General features: G+C 45.7%; 1 protein-coding gene across 6 annotated transcripts in view; it reads right to left on the bottom strand.

Moving 5' to 3' along the window:
* RIN2 (Ras and Rab interactor 2) overlaps positions 1–23,864 on the bottom strand; it is a 235,537-nt gene that overhangs the window by 104,668 nt on the left and 107,005 nt on the right. For 2 of the 6 annotated variants that reach the window (XM_032420090.1, XM_032420095.1), the window contains exons 1-2: positions 5,661–5,768; positions 5,496–5,588 (exon numbers count right to left, since the gene is read on the bottom strand). In XM_032420090.1, coding sequence (XP_032275981.1) covers positions 5,496–5,588; positions 5,661–5,732 — 165 coding nt within the window. In that variant the 5' untranslated portion in view covers positions 5,733–5,768. Of the gene's footprint in view, positions 1–5,495; positions 5,589–5,660; positions 5,769–5,788; positions 5,848–5,878; positions 5,999–23,864 lie in introns of those variants that run through there. The other 4 variants (XM_032420094.1, XM_032420093.1, XM_032420092.1 and 1 more) reach the window with 4 other exon arrangements.

Here is a 23,864-nt window from a genome sequence, read left to right as displayed (position 1 = left end):
CGGGGTGCAGGCTAGGAGATCAAGGGCATGGCACTCGTACCTTTGGCTTTTAAGCGTCCACCAATCCATGAAAGGATTTGTTCCCTGAAATTACTGACTAAAATGTGATTTGGGTTCCATCCATTATTCTCCAAGCCCCCGCTATCTCTGTCCCCTGTCGCACAACAGTGAATTGCTGTCCTGGGCAAAGAAATGACTCCCCACACTGAGAGTAGTCTGGAAACGTGAATGCGAGGAAATCACTGACACCCAAGGTGTGAGGTTGTGCCCGTTCTGGATGATTGAAAATCTGCCTGCAGACAGAATTTCTGAAAAGAGATAACTTTTCCAATGCTGAGGAGGGACTGATAGTGAAGGGAAGGGAGTCGGGGTGAAGAGAATCATCACCCCTGGTTTATCTGGTTGTAGAGTCAGATTTTAGCAATCAGGTCTCCTCAAAACTTGTCACACTCTATTCTTTATGGTGCCAGAGAGCTCCCTTCTATGGCTTCTCTGGACCATCTGAAAGACACACATGATGCACCTGTTATCCAAACCATTCCAAATGACCAAAAGAGGATTTCTCAAACTTAGACTCTGCTGCTGAGCTGGGCTCTCGCAACCGGCCAGCTGGTTTGTGAGCCCGGCTCAGGGCATCTCCCTACAGAATGGGCAGTTAGGAGGCACAGGAGGGCAGGGTCCCTGTCATCAAAACACATTTCGTCCTGGTCAGTTAAGACCAACAGCTCCCCTGTCCCAGAGGCAAAGAAAGGCTGGGAACCTGAGGAACAGAGAACTCTACTAACTTGTAGGTGGCGCAGGACAGGCTCGCCCAGGCATTCCTGGAAGAAATCAGACTGTCAAGTGGGCAGTACACACTGGCCCGCTTCTGGAATCATTCTCTGCTATAGAGGCTCCCCCTCGGGGTCAGGGACACAGCAACAAAAGGACAGAGCAAATTGCTCATGGCAGAGGTCAAGTTATGGATGGAAGTTTACTTCCTGGTCTTACGCTGGGGCCACCGCTAGGCCTTCTACCACAATTTTATCTTCAGACAAAAATACAGGTAGATGCCAGCTCAGACTATGTGAGTTCCTTCGTCTGTGGGTAAAGTGCGTCTATGTCAGCCTGGAAGGGCAGTTGGGAGCCCAGTGGGGAGAGGTGGGAGGAGGAAGGATGGACAAAGACTGGAGTCTGGGCATCGGCAGGTCTGTACCACAGGAGCAGACCCAGGATGGCACAGTGGCAGGGCCAGTGGAGGTAGAGGGGGGAAGCATAGCTGGAAGATCTAGAATATCAAGGTGAAGAGGGCAGACCTGGTACTGGGCCCAGCTTGGAGTGGATGAATGGAATGGTTTGGAAACAAACAAATACACCAAATACATTGGGTGGTCCTGCAGATAGATTATGAGCATCCTCTGTAGTGCCCCAATATGAAAGAAGGAGAAGGCAAGTGGGGAGGTGGGGGTAGGGGAGGGAGGAGGGTGTGGATTTTGATGACTTGAGAGGAATCTGCCAGCACTGGGCACCCAGATGGGGTGGGGGTGGGGGTGGCTCAGGGGAAGCTGTGGAATTCGGAAAAGGAGGGATCAAACCTGATTGTGAGCTTCTCTGCTAGTGCAGGACCCCCTGGAGCTTTGCCAACCTACATGAAGACTTCCTCTTTCATGCAACGCACCCTGGAAATCTGACAGCAATGGGCGTCAACTTCTATAGTGAGGTGTGGATACCTTTGGCTGCTTTGTCCAGGGCATCACCTGCCTCCCCCTATAGGTTTTCATAGACACCTTATAGAGCAGGAAGATGCATTTCTCACCAGTGGGTGAGGAAAATTCACGATGGTGCTAGGAAGGACTGTGGAAAATGTGTTTGTCCAGTATAGGACTTTTGGGGCCCGGCTTCTGGGATGTGATTCCACATGAACAATAACCATGGGGCATTGTCAAACAAGTGCTTCATGTGAGAAGTAAATGGGGCTCTGAGAATATGTAACCCAATGTGGCGTTCCAGAGAAATCTTTCCTGAGAAAGTGGCCTTTGATTTGCAAGCTGAGGTTGACTCCATATTATGTAGGGAGGTGGGGTAGAGCTAAATTTTGGAATGACTCTCTTATATTCCTGCCATGCTGTTCTTCACATACACCAACAATGCCTTATAACTGGATAGGACAATTTCAGGAAGCATGAGAATACTTGGTGACATTCTTGGCTCACAGCTGAATTCCACATGCATATTATCCATTTCTTCGTTATTAGGGCTCATGTGATTGTGTGTGAAGTGTAGATAATTGAAAAACAATCACCAGACCTCTTTTTCATCATTATCTTCCCCTACCCAACTTGTATTTTTAAACCAGAGTCACTAACCACTGGTGGCAAGCTTTGATTTGTGGTTTCCTATCTGTCCTGGCTCACGGAAATGACTCAGATAAGTTGCAAGACACAAGGGTGCCTTACCCCACCTTCCTAGATAATAGGGAGTCAACCTCAACTCTCAAATCAAAGGACACTTCCTCAGGGAAGATTTCTCTGGAATATTCTCAGAGTTATATGTTCTCAGAGCCCCTTTTACGTCTCACATGAAGCATTGTTTTCTCTCTCTCTTCTTTTTTATAAAAGATTTTATTTATTCGTTCGAGACACAGAGATACAGAGAGAGAGAGAGAGCATGAGCAGGGGGAGAGGCAGAGGCAGAGGGAGAAGCAGGCTCCCCGCTGAGCTAGGAGCTAGACATGGGGCTCGATCCCAGGACCCTGGGATCATGACCCGAGTCAAAGGCAGACGCTTAACCATCTGAGCCACCCAGGTGCCCCTGTTTTCTCTTTTGATATTATTATGTGTTTAGCATTGTGATTATTTGATCAATACATTTATTTGCTACCAGACTGAAAGCTCCATGGAGTCAGGGATCACTTCTGGTTTTTCTCTCCCTAGTGACTAGTACAGAGCCTGGCTGATCACAGGTGCTTGATAAATGTGAATTGATATAAAGCATGAAAAGTAAAAGAAGAACCAATGGGTCCCAGAAGGTACTGAGCAACAAATCATCCCAGCAAACTGAACTCCATCCTAGCACTTTTAAGACGAACCTCCAAAGAGTCAGCATTAAATGTCCAAAGGGCAGCTGACTTCATCCTTACAGATAACTCCATGCCTAAATCATGAAATCATCAATAATATTTATTTACTATTATAATAACTAATAATAATAGTATTCCATCATTAATTATGGACTAGCCATAGTGAAAAATAACAATGTCTATAAAGAAGAGAAAGGAAAGAAGCACAAAGTAACTATATCATTTACTTGGAGTATGTAACTTAAACAAATTAAACAATTTAAGCTCCGGAAAAAAAAAATAAAGAAGAAAGACAATACCAAGTTAAATAGTATAAGCCACTTTGCCAACAATTTCCTCAAGGGCATCTGACTCAGGGAAGATGAAGCAGGACTTGTCTTCGACGGGGTCAGGCAGGCCTCTCACCTCTTGCCTGATTGATTCTTTCATAGGACACAGCCCAGAAATACAAGTTAACTGCTTTACCTGCTGTCCAACTGAAAAAAAAGAATTAAAAAAAAAAAAGATTTTCCCCAGGACTGCAGGACACACTGACTACCATGGACTTAATAGGTAGTATTGAGTGAGTCCACTGTGGACCCTCTCTCAGGAATTTTCCAAAGGCAATTTTGACCATACTTGATTTTCTCCTTTTGTTACGGCTATAAAATCCAACTGCTATGTCAGATTCAACCCCCGCTGCCCCCCCTACCACGTGCATCCTGAGCATAAGGTGGTAGTTGCAGACTAGCCAGTACTTAAGATGATGTAGGCAGTGCCTTGGTTAAGGAGCGGGGTGGGCTCGTCCCTTCAACCAGGATGAAATAAGTATCTCTGCATAAGACAGGATCGAGGAACTGGAGATGAGTCAGGAGCCTGGTGGGTTTAGTGCCTGGTCTACAGGGGACGTGATGAGCCCCTCGTCTGGCTCATGTGGGTAGATACTGTACAGGTTTGATTCAAACTTGGGTGAATGGATAAAGAACGGAGACTGCTAAGTCCACATCACTGAACTATGAGGACAGAGAATGGAGACCATCTGTGTCAACAGAACTATTTCTTCCAGGATATTCTTGCCCAGGATGTTAAGACTTTAAACCAATAAATCACTTTACTGTTTGCTGCAGGAAATTCCTACAAAACAATTTGTCCTGGCAAACAGTTTGCTCACCTGGGAAAAGCTTGCTTATCAAACAGTAGTTAACTCGCCAAGATTCTATTCAAGACCATTGTCTTGCTGAATCCACCAATCCTGAACTATGATGTCACATACTCTGCTGAAACCGGATCAATTCTCTGCCTTGAAAAATGCAGCTCCAAGGGTGCGTGCCCAGACCTGTAAACCCTATCAAAGATGCCTCCTGCAGTCCCACCTGCACACCAATGCAACTGTGTCCAGGTGATGTCTGTCCTCACTGCGGTCAGCTGATTGAATTTAGCTTTGCTGTATCAAAAGGCTCTTCTGGTGGATTTCTTTGGAGTCCAAAATTGATACAATAAATCAGGTTTAGTCTTTTGCAAGTGGGAAGCATATAAATGCAAGTTAATACATACTTACAACCCATCAGGATGGGGTAATTAGTAAACATTGTCAGTTTTCCTTGGTAATTAAGAGGCCCCTATATCATTCCTCCTTTGAGGAAAAAGATCTGGTGCTTGAACGCCTGCCTATGACAGATTTGAAATGCACATTTGACCTCCATTTTTCTACTCATTTACATGATTCTGGGTTTTCCAAATGTTCTACAGTGACTAGGCGTTACTTTGAGGGTGAGTGAAAGGATACAAAGTAAAAGCCATAAAGAAGAAATGAATTCCCAATTGCAAATTTGAAATGACTGCCAAGTCTTAATTTACAACATACAGACACAGAGCATATCAAACACCCATTTAGAATCTTGTCTCACTCATTAAGCTAGCAAGGTAATTTTAACCCATTCACATCAATATCCAAATAGGAAAGTGGTACAGTTGCAATCATGCTGCTTTGGTTCTCTCTTGCCTGATCACAACGGGCCTCTAGGTATTTGATAAAATACAGCAACAAATAACATTCAATCAGTCTAGGGTGAGACCTGGGAATCTGTTCTTTGTGGCTGTTTTTTAATGAGGACTTAAGTGACTCATACAATCAAGCAAAGTGTGAAACACACTTGCCTACAGCATCAATTCTCTGGAAGGCAAATTCCAGCTTCTATCATAAAACCCATCCAGCTAGCTGAGCAGTTGACAAAGATTGCCTCAACTGTTTTACACAGGGTGGCATCTCGCAGCTCCTGGGTCCTGGGCCTGTCTTGGAAGCCCTAAGTCACCAAAACACCAGTAAACCCGGTAACAGCTAGCAGCTGGGTTCAGGCGAGCTGCCCCCCCTGCCATAGCGGGCTCAGAGCAGCCTTCCCTCCACAGCTCCCCACGCAGCCCGGCAAAATTAGCAATCCCAATCAAGGCTTCCTTTTACCTTAAAGAAACTTCCTCGCTTGTCCAGACCGCGGGCGCCCATGGTCCAAGCTGACATCTCCCCCTGCGACACTCTACTGCACGCCCGGGACTCCTGAAGGTAGAGACATTTTTAATGGTTAGTCCAGCCTGTAGGAAATTCCTTTCTAAGCCACAGAACACTCACAACAACGGTCCTGCCAAGATCTTTTTCCGTCAACAACACAGTGCCATTTATTTCCCACCAAAGCCCTTCCATCCTCTTTCAGGCTGATTTCCTGCCCCAGACAGCACAGTTCCTAGTCTGTGCCCCACCTCACTGCCCCACCTCCCGCTCCTCCAGCTGACGCAGAAGGTCTCTGGCACTGCGGAAAGGATAATGATTGCTTTGTGTGTTTGCTTGACCTCACGCTCGAGTCCTAAAGGGACCGATATTAGATGTCACGGTAATCTGCTCTGAAGCTTATGGACTTAATGTGGCTGAACACAGACGGACAGCAGAAGAATGAGGCCCTGCATGTCCCAGGAAATCCTGCTGGAATGGGATGAGGTCATCATCAGCTCTGCTAGCCCTCTCCCCCAGGCAAGGTCAACACAAGGGCACTGGGAATAAATCCCTTTATTTTCTCCCTAGAAATCAAAGATGGGGGTGAAATCCTGTGTCCCTGTTTACAGAGATTAGTTTGTATAAGAAACAGCCCAGAAACAGCTCCATGATAACCCAAGGGGAGGGGGGCGGGGCACTTTGGAATGTAGAGAAAAATTTAAAGGCATGATATGATTCTGAATCATAACTGTGGCCATTTCAGCTTGGAATTTCCCTCACTTGAGCATCGAAACCCGATAAGCCTCCCTCCTGGCTACAAAGCCTGCAGTGTCCACTTCTAAGTAAAATACATACACACCCAAGCAGCTGGTCTCATCCCAGCCAGCATGCATCGAAGACCTGGGGGCGCATCCCCAAACCTTCCTTACCCAGGGAGGCTGGACCAGGAGCGAATATAAAACTGCTCTCCCGCTCACCATAACCTGCCCAAGATAAAGCTCGTCCTCACCATGACCAACACGGTCGGTATAAGGACAATAAAGTGAAAACATGTCACACCACATTAAGGAATATTAAAAGGGGTTCAACTGCGGGGGTGGGGTGGGGAGACATGGAAGCCACAGTCGCTGGTGCCAGTTTGCTAGAGCTGTTTCATTATTAGCTGGGGGAAAGAGAGCCAGCAGCTCCAAAGAGACTTTTCAACAAGTGGAAAGGCATAATTACTTAGCAGAGAACTACATTCGCATTAGCGAGTAATGCTCTTTGGAAAGGGGCTCATTTTGGCCCCAAGATTAGCCTCAATGTTCACATTCATAGTGGGCTCCATTGATCTGTGGAATCCCGTCTGGGAAGATAGTAATGCAGTGCACACCCATCCCTCTTTCTGGAACCTTCACCTATTTTAGTCCTTTCTCCATGGCTCGGTCACTTTAAAGGTTTGGAGATGCCTTCCCTGTGTTTCTTTCCACTTGCAATCCTGCTGGGATGAAGGCCAATGCTCCAAAACCTCCTGAGAAGACTGGTGAGCTTTCCTTTGCAATTCTGCTGACTCCAAAGCTTCAGGTTCTCGGACTCAGCAGCTGAATGGAGCCCCAGCTCCAAGGCCTTTGAAGTTCACCACTTATTAGCAAAATCGACAGATTGGAGCAACTCCAGAATGAAAACACAGTGCTGTGTTCAGAACCAAGAGGGGAATGGGAGCCACACCATAACCTTGGGGAGCAAATGATTAACTGTTTCGATGCAGAACTACACACATTAAAAAAAAAAAAAAGAACATTTCTTGAAACCAAGCCTAAAATTCTTTTCCTTTCAGACGTTTTCTCAGTGAGGGATTTGACATTGTACAGCAGTTAAAGAGCTGCCTGGTAAGAGCCAAGACTTCATTCCTCAGCCAGACCTAAGTCTCTCTGTTCCGTTCAGAAGATTTCCACAGACAAACCCCTTCTGATGAGCCATGACAGGCAGGGAATTTTGCCTATAGCAACGGAGCGGTTTGGATTCCAGAAGTTTACCAGTTTAATTAGCTGCCTGAAAATCGCCTGCATGTGCTTCAAACTCCAGCGGTCCTCAGTGAACAGCCAGTTTGGATTCCGTGCGCGCGGGGCAGACAGACCTATCACATTTCTCCAACAAATGCAGGTCACCTCCCTCCTTCTTCAAAAGGCTGCTCCAGGAGGGAGATGACAGCAGGTGATAAGAGCAGGTGGGCAAGCACAACAGCGGGTCCTTCCCACTGAAGGAAATCCAAGTGGACAGCACATCATTGATTATCTTCATTTTAAAAAATTCAGTTCTTAGGGCCCAAGAGAAGTTCTGGCCTAAGGTCCTTCCTGTTGTAGCAATAGTTCCCTTCCCAAACCATAACCTCTAACACCTTAACTCAATATGGACAGAAATTTTAATCTAACTTAAAAGGACAACTTCTTTCCATTCATGGTTTCCCACCCCTCTTTACCCCAAGGGGTTACACCAGCAGTTCAGTCCTAAAACCCCCCCAGTAACAGGCTAGACAGAGAAACAAAAAAAGATGCAGTAGTTTGAGAGGCTGTAAAATTCCTCCAGATTTATATGTTGGGAGCTTGCTCCTTTCCTGGATTCCCTGAAGGGTAAAGTGGATTCTTGAAAAATAAGCCCATCACGTCCATCCAGTGGATCTTTCTAGATGCTAGCTAAAAGCTAGCAAAAAAAAAAAAAAAATAGTGGGAGAAAAAAAAAAGCCCTAATGGGACACTGCAAACATTTTGAAGCTGCCAAGCCTTTTCAATAACACCACTGAAGGAATGTAAACGAAGCGGGTTGCTCCAGTCAGCTAAAGGACAAAGGCAGGAAGTGAATATTCCTCTCTCAGAAACACCAGCCTCTGCCACTTGAGAGTAAACCTAGCTGTGGCTTTTCATGTGGCCCCAAGAGCCACTGCTGAGGTGAAGGTCCATCCTGAATTTTCAGCGTAGAGGACTCGCTGAGTGGCCTGGCAGGGCTCCGGGCTGGCTGTCCAGTGCATTCTACTGCGAGCCACTGAGGACGGGCACGGAGGCACCACCGCCCAGACCCTGGCTGCAGGCTGAGCACAGGGAGAGGGACACCGAGTGCCTAGCTTCCAGGTCACTGACCAGTGGGGCTGGGTTGAGCCACTGGCACTCTGGCCGCTTTTGCTCTCCTTGGCCACGGGCCAGATCTTGGCAAGACAGGAGGGTCCAGGGTGTAGCCTCCTTCCTCCCCTGCCCTCCTCGTCCCCCCTCCGTTTATTTAGTCAAACTACCCTTCCTACTTATTTGCCTCAGGTCACAAGTGCAGACCCACAGGAGAAGCAGAGGGACACTTACACTGGCACCCGCAACTCACAAGTCCGATTTACAAGAGACTTCGCCTCTTCAGGGCATGGGTTCTCAACGCCGAGCTGCCGTTGACAGTTGGCCACAAAAGCCTTCTAATCACTACCTTTCTTCTCCCTCCTAGCAGCCGAATGAGACGAGGCAAAGTGGACTTCAGCTCTTAGTAAACAAGATCTCGTTATTATAATTATTTTACAGCCCAACTGACTGAAGAAGGAGAAAGTGACTCACCCCTGGGAATCTCTCAGGTCAAGGCCAATCCCGAGAAATGCACATCACCTTTTTTGCCTGGTTCCTTATGTCACTCTGACGACAGCAGGTCTGTCTTCTGAATGCTTTTCACCGTTACTAAGAGGTGAAAGCTAGTGGGGTGGCTCTGTGTCTGGATCCAGGGAAGGTCTCTGAATATTTCCATAATTATCTTTGTATTACCAGGGATTTTACAAGCTGGACAGAAAAAGCTCTATTCCAGGCTCTGGGTTGACAATTCAAATTACATGAATTTTTTTTTTTTCAAATTATGTGAATTTTTAAAAATGTTTTTCTTTAAGCATTTTGTATCACTGTGCAGCACTGCTTTTCCCTCAGTTGATAGTCAAACTTTTTCTAAAACAGTTTTAAGATTATGAATTTATTTCATTGAAAAAAGAAACCAAATTGTGGGAATAAATCAGAAGCAAAAAGCTGTACTCCCAGTCCTCTTACTAATAACTGTGTTTTTATTCTTTATTTCATTTTTTAAAGATTTATTTATTTTTTGAGAGAGAGAGAGAGCACAAGCGTGGGGGGTGGGGTAGGGCAGAGGGAGAGGGACAGAGAGCATCTCAAGCAGACTCCCCTCTGAGTGCAGAGCCCAATGTGGGGCTCAATCTCATGACCCTGAGATCATGACCTGAGCCAAAATCAAGAGTTGGACTCTTCACCGACTGAGCCAACCAGGTGCCCCTAATAACTGTGTTTTTAAATAGAACTGGGAACAATGTTCAGTACCTCAATTTTCCCCAAAGTAACCAAGGATCATAAAATAATTTTTTCTTTTTTTTCAGCAAGGAGCATTTCTGCCACTCATAAGACTGGCCTGACAATGGGGCTAATTCCACTGGCGGTCTACCCCTTCCATCCTTGGAAAACTGGTGCCTCACAGAGACTCTCGCTATATCCATGCTGCATTAGCTTTGCTGGTGCCCACGTGGCCAAAGTGTGGATTTCACCACGGCAATGCATGCCACCTTGGGCAACAGGTGGGCAGCTCAACTGGCAAGAAATTCCTGCTTTTCTTGGATGGGAAACTGCCTCTCTCACCTTCCACCCAATACCCTCATTTTACCCCTTGGACCATTCAAGAATTAGCTTCCTGCTTCCCCTTCTTCCATATCCCTGAAGAGATCCCTATTCCTCCCTTGAATGAGTGCTTCTCTTGAGCATGGGTCAGTCCTCAAGGCTGGTGCACTCTGCCCACCTGGAACAGGGCTGAGAAGGGAGAGGGGGTGCCTACCTCCCAGCCCGCTCTCTTTCGGCATTTCAAAAGTATGTGTCTTTTCAACCTCCTCACTTGAAAAGCTCTACGTGGTAAGTGGTAACACACACTGCACATCTGTGCAGTGACTTCACGTACACAATGAGGAAGCCTCATAAGCCACATTAGCTCTTAACCCAAAGGGGGCCATAGACAGGGAGCCACACACTCTAGGTCTTCCTCAGGGTTTATGTGCCAACCTGTGAGCACCTGAGTTTAGAACTTTCTTTTCTTTCTTTTTTTTTTTTTTAAAGATTTTATTTATTTATTTGAGAGAGAGAGCATGAGAGGGGGGAGGGTCAGAGGGAGAAGCAGACTCCCCGCCGAGCAGGGAGCCCGATGCAGGACTCGATCCTGGGACTCCAGGATCATGACCTGAGCTGAAGGCAGTCGCTTAACCAACTGAGCCACCCAGGCGCCCTAGAACTTTCTTTTCTAAGGCTATCTGGCCATGATGGTACAAAGTGTATGGTGGTTAATTTTGTGTAGGTAGTTAATTTTAATTGGAGGTTTATAACCTAGCAGCTCTTGAATTGAGTCTACACTGAAGATATAACAGATTAAGTAATACACTTTAAAAAAAAAGTTTGAATGAATGGTCTCCAGAGACCCTAAGTCAACAATTCATGTCCAAGTAATTTATTGGAGGTACCTTCAAGAAACACTAGTTGGGGAGGGGAAGTGATCTGGGGAAGAAGAGCAGCCAATACAAAGTACAAGACCAAGCACGTAGCCACTGGGCAACTGGACTTCAACTCTTCTGGAGAACTCTGGAAGCCAGTATAGATCATACCTCAGAGTAGTCTCAACTGAGCGACAAGGGAGCTGAGGAAATGTCCAACTGCCCCCAGTCACTGGTTGAAAGCTGCCCTCAGGAAGCCTTAATTCACCAGTATTTCCACCATGACCCTAGTGTGGGTAGAATGGGCTCTAGTGGCCAAAGAGAGACCTTAGGCAAAGTTGGCCGTTGGAAATCAGGCCAGCCTGCATGGAAATGTTAAGTACTCAAGGGATATGGGAAGGGCTTGACAGTGGCTGCTACAATGGCCACTTTTTAAAAATCAGGACATTTTTTGCATAAAATGTAGATATGTAGCTTCTCTGGTCACACTGAGCTATCATTCCAGCATGGCCACAACTGGCCGACTCTGAGTGTTCTCTTTAGATGGGATATAAGCTCTTCCGGTTCTCCAGTGCCCATGGATCTGCTCCCCTCACTCACATGCCCTGCCTGACCCACCCACACCCCTTGTAGAGCACCTGCCCTGCCCATGTTTGCCTGATAAGCAATGTGAGTGATTCTGCCCACCCCATCCCCTCAGCTGATCGGACCAGTCATGTTACAACTGACCCACGCTGGTATTTCATTGGCTGTTCTCAGATGAAGTAGAATTTTCCATTCAAGATTTTGAGCTGAGCGTCACAGGGTAGGTGCTTATGCTTAAACACTGGATTTGGAGCCATATGCCAGCTCAATTTATGATGAGCATATATCCTGAGTGAGCAGATACGAGGGGCTACCAGTCCACAGTGGGCCAGGAAGGGAGAATGCACATGTGCAACTGAGTCTTGACCTCAGGCCATTGGCCTTATAGTTCCCACCAGGCCTGGCAGTGCCAAGGTTCAACACATCTTATATCTTGCCAATAAATGTTCCCTTTTCTCGAGTAGTTTGGGTGGATTTATATTCCTTTCCATCAAATATGCTTTGACCAGAATAGCTTCAGAAAGATAACCATGAGTTCTCAGAAGCAGGTATAACTTTAAAATGTTTTTCATCATCTTATCAAATATTTAAGTCAAACATCTTGGAATAAAGTAAAGTACATACTGATAAATAAAAAGTCCTGTCAAACCAGAGCAGAACTTGCCAGTTAGATGAACACAGGACAGGGAAGCCTTTGAACCATCTAAGGGAAGATGCTTCAATTTGGGGCTGAAAAGAACAAACAGAAGGCACATTTCTACTTGTTATATCAAAACCCCACAGGTGAAAGGAAGCTTCGCCGTGTGTTTACCTTATTTATTTATTTATTTATTTATTTATTTATTTATTTATTTATGAGGGGGTGGACAGAAGGAGAGAGAGAATCGCAAGCAGGCTCCATGCCAAGAGTGGAGCCCGGCGTGGGGCTCTATCTCACCACCCTGAGATCATGACCTGAGCCGAAATCAAGAGTCGGACGCCTAACCGACTGAACCACCCAGGCGCTCCACCTCTCTCTTTTTTAAAATTTAAGTTCCTGAGTTGAATGAAATGGAATGGATTCAGCTTTTCTAATCTTGAGACAGAGTTGTGGGTTGTTGTAAAGATGTTTTTATCCTGTTATGTTAATCTAGTCTTTGTGTCGTCAAGGAAATTTTAACTCAATGCTTAACAAGCACAAATATTTCCATTGGAATTATACCATTATTGATCATTTTCATGGAGAAAATATTTTCTGGAGCACACTCCATTCAGCCATCTTAAGTCCTCGGTCAATTTCTTACATAGTACAGTTAAACTGTTTAAAGCTTTCTTCAGTTCTTTTTAATTTTGTACCTTTCTTCTTTTCTGATATAAGAATTGAAAGCTAGTAAATATTCTGTTTCATTCCAAAGATTTATAGTCTTAGTTTTTATTCATGGATCTATGATCCACCTCAAATTAATTTTTGTGTATGGTGTGAGGTAGGGGGTTGGGAGTCTTTACTTTTCCACACAGATATCCATTTTATTTTAATTTTAAGGAAAATGGTTTTTAGGGATTAATTCTGTTCCTTGTAAACTTTACACCAAAGATGTGATTGAGCAAACAGAATTTTGTCTTCATGAAAATCTATTGCTTAACGTTCCTGCCCCGTAAGGTGGTGGTAATTGTTTTCATTATTTCTATCAAGTTCCAATTTTCCTGGGTTAAATTTTGAATATACATTTTGCAAGATTATTTGATGAGTCTGCACATTTTTAGAAAATAACAAATAGGACTTACATAGTTTAAACTCTTATAAAGTTTTCTCCTAGTATAATATCTCTCAGACCAAGGTTTATTTCATTTTCAAAAATTCCAAACAAATGCAATTCATCAGTCAGATTTGGATCTATCACAAATGATGGTCAGTGCAGCTTCATCTGTTTCATTATGTATTGGCTACAGTACTGGATACTTTGTATTTCTTAGATAATCAGTGAGAAAAGTGGAAGCAATTCTCAGAACTCGTGGAATATTCTGTTGCTCAGCAATAGACTACTGTAGTTCCAAACTCAAAGTTCTTTATTCTTCCAATTTGCTTTGTTTACTAACGGCCTCTGCCATTAGTGGACTGAAGAGTAAAGAATAGACACACAGTCTAAAGGGTTACATAAAAATATCCTCTTTAAGAAAGTAGGTCTCATGTTAAGTGTTCTTGCCATAATAAAATAAAATAGTCCTAGATTAAAATGTCATGACAACCACCTCTAAAGGACAAAAAGAAGGATATCATCCCTATAGACTAAAATAGCCCCTGGGTCACATATTGCCTAGAATTTCATGTACTGATCTGCTTCTTTTTCCTTCATTTGGATCCTGTACATGTTGATGTCTTTCCAAACTTTCCACTTCACCATTAGGGTACCTACCTGCCTCTTCAATCAGGTATGTGCTAGAAAATGCTGTTACTGCTTTCTGGGGAATAAAAGCCCCCAATTTTAGCATTTGCCTATTTTGTGGGGTAAATACTCTCAACAAGGCCAATTTTAAGCTATGAACAGGACATCAACAAATTTGCAAAATTGATAAAAGTCTAACAATCAGCTCTACTGAGCAGGGAGAAATGACTCCTTCACCCATTCTAAACCCCAAGTTCTCTGAAGAGGTTGCTTTTATTTGATTCCTTGTACACTGAGGTAATGAAAGAGAGCAAAGTAAGAAACTAGATCTCTAGACTGAAATGAAACCACATTATCTGTTCCTGGTAAGACATGAAATATGTCTGGCTATCATCTCAACCAAGTTGAGTGGTCCCATCAGGAAAACCTGATGTTTAATCTGTTATTTTAGACTTAGTGGGTTCTGTTTCTTTACAGGTTGAAGAGGAGAAGAAAATATCTTCCTTTAGCCAATCAGATATTGGAGATCCCATCTGCCTTATTCCGTGTAGTATCTCTAATACTTGACACAGTGCCTGGCATATATATGGTCAGTAAATGTTTCTTGGATAAGTAAGCGCATGAAATTTTACAAAGAAGTCATCGAGGCTGAAAGGAAGGGTTTTTAAGGAATGGCTCTGTCAAGAGCATAAGATGATAGGAAGAACTATAACTTCAGGTCATGATCCCAGGGTCCTGGGATCGAGCCCCGCATTGGGCTCCCTGCTCAGCGGGGAGTCTGCTTCTCCCTCTCCTGCTCCCCCTGCTTGTGCTCTCTCTCCTGCTGTATCTCAGTCTGTCAAATAAATAAATAAAATCTTAAAAAAAAAAAAAACAGCTATTCTCCAAAATAATTAATATTTCATGAATCTACAAAAGAATCATGGAAACTCACATAAGCTCTCATGGTAAGGCTCTCGATGATATCTGCTGCCATCACCAAGGAGGTGGTTTTGTGTCTAAAATTGTGCCTTGGCAGTTCAGGCATGTTTTAGTCTGTCTTGGCTGACCATTGGCATTCATGTCTTTTGCTGAGAGAGGCAAGTACATATGATTGGGGCATTTCACAAATCCAATTTCATATTACTACCAAACTACCAAGTAGTTTCTGCTAGGCTCTGCATATTCTCTTTGAAGCATAGGGTTTTCCTCGCTATGGTTTACCCAAATCCTATCCTTTTGTGCAGGTGTCTGACCCATGATTAGGGCAGGCATGGTTAGTACGGAGGCTGAGGGGTGGGGAAGCAGCTGGATCACCCCTTTTCCATTGGGAGTATTTGAAGGTGAGCACAAACTCACACCTGAGGAAGACTGCTTTGGGTCATCATGATGACCTTGGAGTTAGACTTCTGGAAAAAGAAGAGCAAAGGACGCAGGATCAAACAAGCCCATGGATGGATAGCCTTAGTGGATAGTGGAGGCCCTGAGCCATTGACCTTGTCTGGGCTCTCATGCCTCCCAAGTGGATGCTAGGTGGGCATGAATATTTGCAGGGCCTGGGGCAAGAAGACAAATGGAGGCTCACATACTTCATGTCTGAATTTTTAAAAATTATCCATCAAGACTACATACTGTTAAATAAAATGCATTCTATTCTCCTACCAAGACAGATGTACCTTTATAAGGACTTGCAAGGTCGGGCTTCAATTTAAAATTTTCAGACTCTTCAGGGTTCTATGCTGAATGTGGGGACATGCGGACCATCCTGAACCTGAACCTACCCCATGGTTTGTCACCCTTTTCTTCTGAAAGCTCTGTGGACACCCCAGCCTTCCCATCCATCTTGAATTCCCTCCCCCAAACTTCCAGCCCTTGCAGACTGTGCCACCAGGCTTGGAGCACGTGGGCAGGGATTCCAGAGTGCTGTGCATCTGGAGCCAGAAGGGCAGGGAAATGTAGGCTCCAGGCTGGCATAAGCCTTGACGCCGTGGACTTCTCCCACGGGGAGTGATGAAGCCAGAGTGAAACAAAGTGTATAGCTCAGGACAGAGGCCTCTCTTGCCCAGGTCTCAGGGCGGATTGGATCATATTGGGGCCCACGAGAGAACAGACACAGGTTCCACTACTGGTTGGGTCTTCCCCCATGCTCACCTGAGCTTGGTTTGCAGAAGGGTAGGGCTCAGTCCCAAGTGGCCCTAGTTATACCTGGTGGCACTTGCGGAAGAGGGACAGGCTTGCATTCAAAGGCCCTAAGGCTTCCTAACTCCTTTCTAGCTCGTAATTCCGCTTTAAGAGGTCATGTTCTCTCCTTAAAAGCATCCTGGCTATGATACTCCTTCCTCCACCTTCTCTTTCCTTTGGCTATTCTAGAACATGACAGCCCCTCACTATGGGTCTACCATCTTGGAGTCCTTCTCCAATCCTGTCTCAGTCCTAAACCAGCTGCCTTTCCCCTGCCAGCATCATCATCTTGGAGGTCAATACACACTCAGTAAGCATTGAAAAATACTTCCGCCTTGTGTCTGAGATCAAGCCCCCAAATGCACACTTGTTTTGGGCCTGGGGATATATTATGACCTTCTACAATCAGCTTCTACTGACCTTGAGTTACTGCAGACGATAGGAAACTGGACAACAAGCCAGAGAATCACCCCAAAGCTGATTATCTTGGCAAAACAAGGCCTCCTTCTCTTTGGGTGGCTGTAATAGGTCTCCAGCCAAAAGGAAGACAAGAGGTTAATGCTTTTATCTCCCTGAAGACCTTACCCTCTTGCTCTTCTCTATAAGGCTGAAAGTGTTTTTGTGAAAGCCAGGAGAGGTAGTTTATGTCTGCTTCAATGCTGGGCCAAACTATCCCCACTCACAGTCTTCACTGGCCTCACCCAAATGGTGGGGACGGGATATAACAGAGCTAACGCCCACGACTACGGGAACAGAGACCCAGTGGCACATGGCACTTTGATTTACAAAGGGCGTAGCCATATATCTCCATTTCCTGCCTGTTACGACATCGCACGTTACATGGCACTTTTATGTACAAACGTGAGGCTCCCCTCCGGCCGGAAGCTTCTATTTTAACCAAGGCTTTCTCCACAAGCCAAAGGCTTTCTTTTCTCAGTTAGGGCTTGAGTGTTTCCTTCTCCTTCCTGCTCCCTGTTTCTGATTATTTTCTATCCCCTTTATTAGTTCATCGAGGCATACAAGGAGAGCAGACAGAAGTCAAGTCATTCAGTTGGCAGACGTGTGCATTATTTCTAGATTGCAACTATCTATTTTGTCTGGTTCCAATTTAGAAAAAAAGCAAAGTGAAACAAAACCCAGTCTTAGCCTAGTCCTCTTCCTGCTTTCCTACCTGCTTTTCTGAACTCAGAAATACCTGTCTACAAAAAAGTACAAAAAGAAGCACTCATTTTTGGTTTCTTTCTCTGAAATGCAGCTCTGCATGTTGAATGCTGACTTTCCACTTAACATTCCGTTCCTCTCAAGTCCCCGCGCCCTTCTGCTAATGAGGGCCCCAGGCTTGAAACCTCGCTTGACTCCACACATCAATCAGGGCCCAGTTCTGCAGAGCCTTCTCATTGAAACGGCTGTCATCTTCCTCCCCCTTCTCCGCAACCACTCAGACCTTGGGCCGCAGCAACCTTAATGGTTTCAGCAGCTCCCCAATGTCTGTGCGCCCCCGCTGTCTGTCTGCTCCTTTCCATGCCGCAGGAACATTCCACACCAAAGGGACGGTCCTTTCCCAGCATCCTGCTTCCCTGCTTGCAAGCCAGTTTTTAGAATTGAATATCCATATTCCCTGGGTAGGTATTCAGGGTCCCTTTTTGATCTGTGTCCAGCCCAATTTTCTAATCTCAGCAGTGAGTGTGTGTAGATTGGCACTGGCCTCTCCAGAAGAGAGATCTCAGAGATCCCACACGGATAGAGACAGGGAACATTCCTGACAAGCATCAGCCAATCCTGGCGGAGTACTTTCCCAGGTGACATTGCATGCTGTCACTCCTGGTCACACTGTCCCACCTCGACCAGCTGGCAACCCCGGGCAGGGAAGATGCTGAAGCCACACCATGCATGGTGCCCTCACTGCTGCTCGTGAGCGACAGTGACTTGCCTCACCTTGACCCAGCTCCCTCATCTCTCAGGTGGGAGAGCTGTGATGTGCATGCTCTACACTGTTTCCCAGGGGTATCTCATGAGATTGGGCTTCAGGCACCCCAGTGGGCACCGGCTTGGTAACCAACCAGTTAGTGGCTACCTTTCTTCTCACTTTCAAACTTGCCAACAGCATCCCCTCCAAATCCCAAAAACCTGTTTGCACTTAAATCCTTATCTCAGGGTCTATTCCTGGGGAGCACCCACACCAAGACAATCATGGACAATCATGGATGGATGCAAACACACACGCACACAACACACACACATGTGCACGCACACACACATGCGCACACACACGCACACACTTGCTTTACTAACACACTTTAATGACTGCTTCCCTTCCCCTCACTCCTCTCCTGTCCCTTCTTTTCTACTGGTGTTCCCTGAGATCGCCTCCCAGGAAATGGCCTATACTGAAATTCTTATTTCAGAGTCTGGTTCACTACTTCTCTTAGGAATCCTGTTCCATTGGTACTGAATTTACAATTAATGGAAACGTTTTTGCCAATATGAAACCCAGAAAAAAATACGTACACATATTTTGAATAAAGTTTGTATGTCCCTGTAAATAACCACTATCCTTTGTGAGTATAACTAACATTATCCAGTTTAGAGTAATGAAAAAAAAGAAATAAAAGACTTATTTTCAAATTGTTGCAAATTTTCCACAATTGAAAGACTTGTTTCAGAGGATGTGATTTGTATCAACAGAAAATCTTTTTTTTTTCCAAAATAAATTCAAAGACTTCGATTCATCCTCACAAAATACTCATGCACTTTAGTCCAGCTCTGCTCCCACCTGACCCACAATTAAAGCTTTTAAGAAACTCCTATTCTTCTCATCATAATCCCTTGCTTGTTTCCCCATGGTCATCAGCAATTAATCCCACAACATAAATAGGCCCTTGAATCAGTGAGGAGCTTTTATGTTGTAAGTAACAGAAAATCCAATTCAAATTGGCTTAAAAATAAACAGTAACGTCTCCTTCCAGACCACTCATTAATTGCATAAGAAATGATAGTAACTCTACAGTGGAGAAACTACATTAGACCTCCACCAGGTGATCAAAGTTAAGATCCCCAGTGAGGGTGGACAGATGCTCCTTTCCTCCTAATGTGACGTCCCAAGAATACAACCTCAGTTACAGTGCATTCCTACAGGGGCTGTGGAACCTGAATCCAATCACAAGGAAACAGCATATACACCCCCAACTGAGGGACATTAGATAAAAACCCACATTCTACACAAAGATCAAAGTCATGAAAGTCAAAGAAAGACTGAAAAATCATTCCAGATTAAAAACGCCCGAACCTCTGAAAAACACATGATCTTTGACTGGAGAAATAAACATGCTACAGAGGATGTTATTGACAACATTTAAAAATTAGTATCTGTAGTTCCGATCAATGGCTAAGCCTCAGTCTTGGACGATAGGACTGGGGGAATGAAGAGAACACCCCTGTTATTAAAAACAGCATATGGAAGTAGTAAGTGGTAACGGGATGTGAAGTCTACAACTTGCTCTCAACTGGTACAGCTGAAGGGGCAAACAGGGACCGATCAGCAGATCTGCATAAATGGTAAGCAGGAGTTCTCTGAACTCTTCTTACAACTGTTTTTGGGAAGTTCGGCACCATTTCAAAATGAAAACTTAAACTCACCAAGCAATACGAGTGATTAAAGGACATGCTGAAGTCTACGTGTCACGAGGCATGGGCCAGACCAGTGGCTCCACGATTTCCATGAGGCCCTGTTTCCCTGGCTTTCTTCTGTCTCCCAGTTCAGCCTTCCTGGGGTCAGGGCTGGCCATGCCCAGTGTGGCCCTCGGTGACAAGACAGTAGCAGCTCCAGTCTTCAGAGCCCCACATCTACACATCCAGAGACAGGTCAGGTCCCTCAGAAGGGTGAGTGAGGGTCTTCTTTCCCAGAAACCCTTCCCTCAAGTTTGAGAAACCCTGCTTGCTCTGAAATGCAAAATCTAATAATCGAGATGAGACACCAACCCTGAGCTTTAGGACATGAAGTCAAAGCTCTTTGATGTAGCGTATACCACAGGGTCTTCCCCAACCTGACTCAAACCTTTATTCCCATTTCTGACCCTCCACGAGGCCACCCTCATCTGCCACACCTTCAAATCAGTAAAAGTCTCTCTGTTTAAAATGCCCCCCTCACCACCTGGCAAATGCTCTCGACCTCTCAAGACTCAGCCCGAGGATCGCCTCCTCTGAGCAACTTTCCCTGGGGCCCCCACCACAAAGCCTTCCCTTCTCTGGGCATCACAGCCCCTCGAACAGCCTCTCATGACATTATAATTCCATGTTTCTATTTACCACCCACAGACCCTGTGTGGTCCCTAACATTTAGAGGGTGCCGGGCATACCTAATAAAACATGGACAAGCTTGTAACATCGCCCTGCCTGCGCCATCATGCTCCCTTGGCCCAGTGAAAATCTGTGGAATGAGTTCCTGAGTGAATCTGTGCTGGAACTTAAAACGGCTCTGGACACAAAGTAATTCACTAAAATAAAATGTTATTCAATAAAAGATATCTTAATTAGTTAAGAGTATTTGACTCTGAAAAAAAGAAAATGACCCTGTTATTCAAGCCACATGGAACCACTGAGAAAGCTGTAAATGAGCCAATATGTGAAAAGTGCCTAAGTTCTAATTTCCTGTTTTTCTGTGAGAGGCCACTGTCCCAGCCTGGGTCAAGCCATGCACAGTCTGTGGCCTGGCACTTCGGTAGCCCTGGCTCAGAGAAGAGACTGTCTTTACTGTGCACGGGAAAGTAGGGAAACCTCAGAAAAGCCGCACTGCACACATATGACATCACCAAACAGGGGAACAACCACACTGAGCAACCGTCCTGGAGGCCCCGCTTGGTGCAGGCTCCTGTCGTGGAACTGAGTTCAGCTCTCTGAGCACCAGGGTGCCACAAACCAGACATGCAGACATGATGGCTTTTGCAGCCCCCGCCACAGCAGGCTGCTGATGCTGCCCTTTCCCGGGGCCACAAAAATGCTGCTCAGCTTAGAAAGCAGGCTGGCTCACCCAGCTGGCTGACATTTTCAGAGCAACTGTGGAGCCACGGTCCAGGAAAGTCTAAATAAGACCCCCTGGACTCATCCCTCATCTGTAGTCAAATCATGGCTCTCAAAAATCTCCCACTGAAGAGAAACCTGGAGGACAGCACCTTCACCGGCCGGCAGAGTCTCCCACCACATGTGCCTCCTGAAATTGGGCGCTGGGGAGGATGCGGATTACTTTTGTAGCATTCCCACCAAGAGCACATGGCCTGAATCCACCTGTGAGGAACAGCAGATGCGCCAGACCGAGGGTCACTCTACAAAAACAATGGGCCTGAACTCAAAAAATGTCAAGGTCTCAAAAGACAAAGAAAGGCTGGGACGCCTGGGTGCCTCAGTCAGTTGAGCAACTGCCTTCAGCTCAAGTCATGATCCCAAGGTCCTGGGATCGAGTCCTGTGTCCAGCTCTCTGCTCAGTGGGGAGCCTGCTTCTCCCTCTCCCTCTGCAGCTCCCCATGCTTGTGCTCTCTCTCTCGCTCTCACACACACACACACTCTCTCTCTCAACTAAATAAAATCTTTAAAAAACAAAAAAGACAAAGAAAGGCTGAGGATCCATTTCAGATGGAAAAGCTCTAAAAGGAAATGACAACTAAATGCAGTGCATGATCCTGAGTCTAAAGAGTAAAATTGCTATAAATGGCATTATTGAGATAATTGGGGAAACTGGAATATGGACCATAGATTAAAGATTTTATTTATTTATTTGAGAGAGAGAGCATGAGAGGAGGGACGGTCAGAGGGAGAAGCAGACTCCCTGCTGAGCAGGGAGCCCGATGCGGGACTCGATCCTGGGACTCTAGGATCATGACCTGAGCTGAAGGCAGTCGCTTAACTGACTGAGCCACCCAGGCACCCCGGACCGTAAATTTAGATAAGAGGATTACATCAATGTTAAATGTCCTGGATTTGACAACTGTACTGTGGTGACATAAGAATATGTCCTTGTTCTTAAGAAGTAAACACTGAAGTATGAAGTAGTACTGAGACATGATGCATGCAATTTCCTCTTAAATCATTTAGAAAAAGGTGTGTGTGTGTGTGTGTGTGTGTGTGTAGGGGAGAGAGAGAGAATGACAAAATAAATGTGGTAATATGTTGACAATTTACTAATCTGGATAAATAAATGGAATACTTGTTTCTTTGTACTATTTGCAACATTTATTCAGTATGAAATTGTTTCAAGACGCCTGAGTGGCTCAGTTGGTTAAGCATCCCACTCTTGATTTCAGCTCAGGTCATGATCTCGGGGTCCTGAGATCGAGCCCTGCATCAGGCGCCATGCTCAGCGCAGAGTCTGCTTGAGATTCTCTCCCTCTGCCTCTGCCCCTGGCACTTCAGTAGCCCAGCTCATCATACTGGCATGCATGTACTCTCTCTCTCGCTCTCTCTAAAATAAATAAATAAATCTATTTTAAATAGTATGAAATTGTTTCAAAATTTAAAAATACATTCCACTCTCTCATTATACGAAATAAAATAAAACAAGATTCTCAGTGACAATTTAATGTTTTGACCATTAAAGCTCCCCATGCAACATTGGAAAATGTGTAATTAAACAGAGAAGGCAAGAGAAAGCTTTATTCCACCACTTGTACAAAATAAGTTTCGTCTGGTAGCAAATTTGACAGTGGTTTTAGAGGTTTGAAATTTGATATAAAATGTATTTGTGGGTACATGTCTTGTTAATTTGTTACACGCTATTTAAGATATACAACAAAGTTTAGGGTGCCTAGGTGATGTAGCTGGTTAAGCATCCGACTCTTAGTTTCAGATCAGGTTCTAATCTCAGGGTTGTGAGACTGAGCCCCACATTGGGTTCCACGCTCAGTGCAGAGTTTCTCTCTCCCTCTCTCTCTGCCCCTTCCCCCATCCTTGCACAAGCACATGCTCACTCGCTCTCTCTAAAATAAGTAAATCTTGAGGGGCGGAGCAAGATGGCAGAGGAGTAGGAGACCTGGATTTCGTCTCCTCTCAGGAATTCAGCTGGATAGGGATCAAACCATTCTGAACACCTACAAACTCAACAGGAGATCGAAGAAAAGAATAGCAACAACTCTCTGAACAGAAAAGCGACCACTTTCTGGAAGGTAGGACGTGCGGAGAAGTGAATCCGAGGCGATATTCGGGAGGATAGACGGCGGGGGAGGGGCCTCCGTCGGCAGCTTCTGGCAAGTAATAGAGCCGCGGAGCACAAAATCGGAACTTTTAGAAGTCTGCTCCGCTGAGGGACGTCGCTCTGGTGGCTAAGTGGGGGGTGGAACCCTTGTGGGACAGTGTGGTCTCAGGACCCTTGGGGTCACAGAAAGACCGGGGGTGCCTGAGTGTGGCAGAGCTTCCAGGTATCGGAGCGGGGAAGCCGGCTGCAGAGACGGAGCCCAGGCGCGGGCTCTCAGCTCGGGGTTGTCATAAACCGTGATCCGCGGCACAGTCGGGCCACTGCTCCTCCAGCAGGGACCCAACAAGCGGCAGATCCGGGGAGACTCACCTTCTTACCCCGGGAGGAGCGGCGCGGGAGCGCACCGCAAGGATCTGCTGGGTTTGGAGACTCCACACGGGGTCGGGTGCCAGAGATAGAAATGCGCGGTCACAGGCCGGGAGAGCACGGAGTGCGGCCGGAGACCGGGGAGACGGGAGTGACTGGTGGCTTTTCTCTGGGGGCGCACTGAGGAGCGGGGCCCCGAGTTCTCGGCTCCTCTGGGG

This window comes from Phoca vitulina, unplaced genomic scaffold, assembly GCF_004348235.1.
Source record: "Phoca vitulina isolate PV1807 unplaced genomic scaffold, GSC_HSeal_1.0 scaffold22, whole genome shotgun sequence".
Lineage (NCBI taxonomy): Eukaryota > Metazoa > Chordata > Mammalia > Carnivora > Phocidae > Phoca > Phoca vitulina.
The sequence above is the reverse complement of the archived record's forward strand: the minus strand, read 5'-3'. Positions and strand labels throughout refer to the sequence as shown.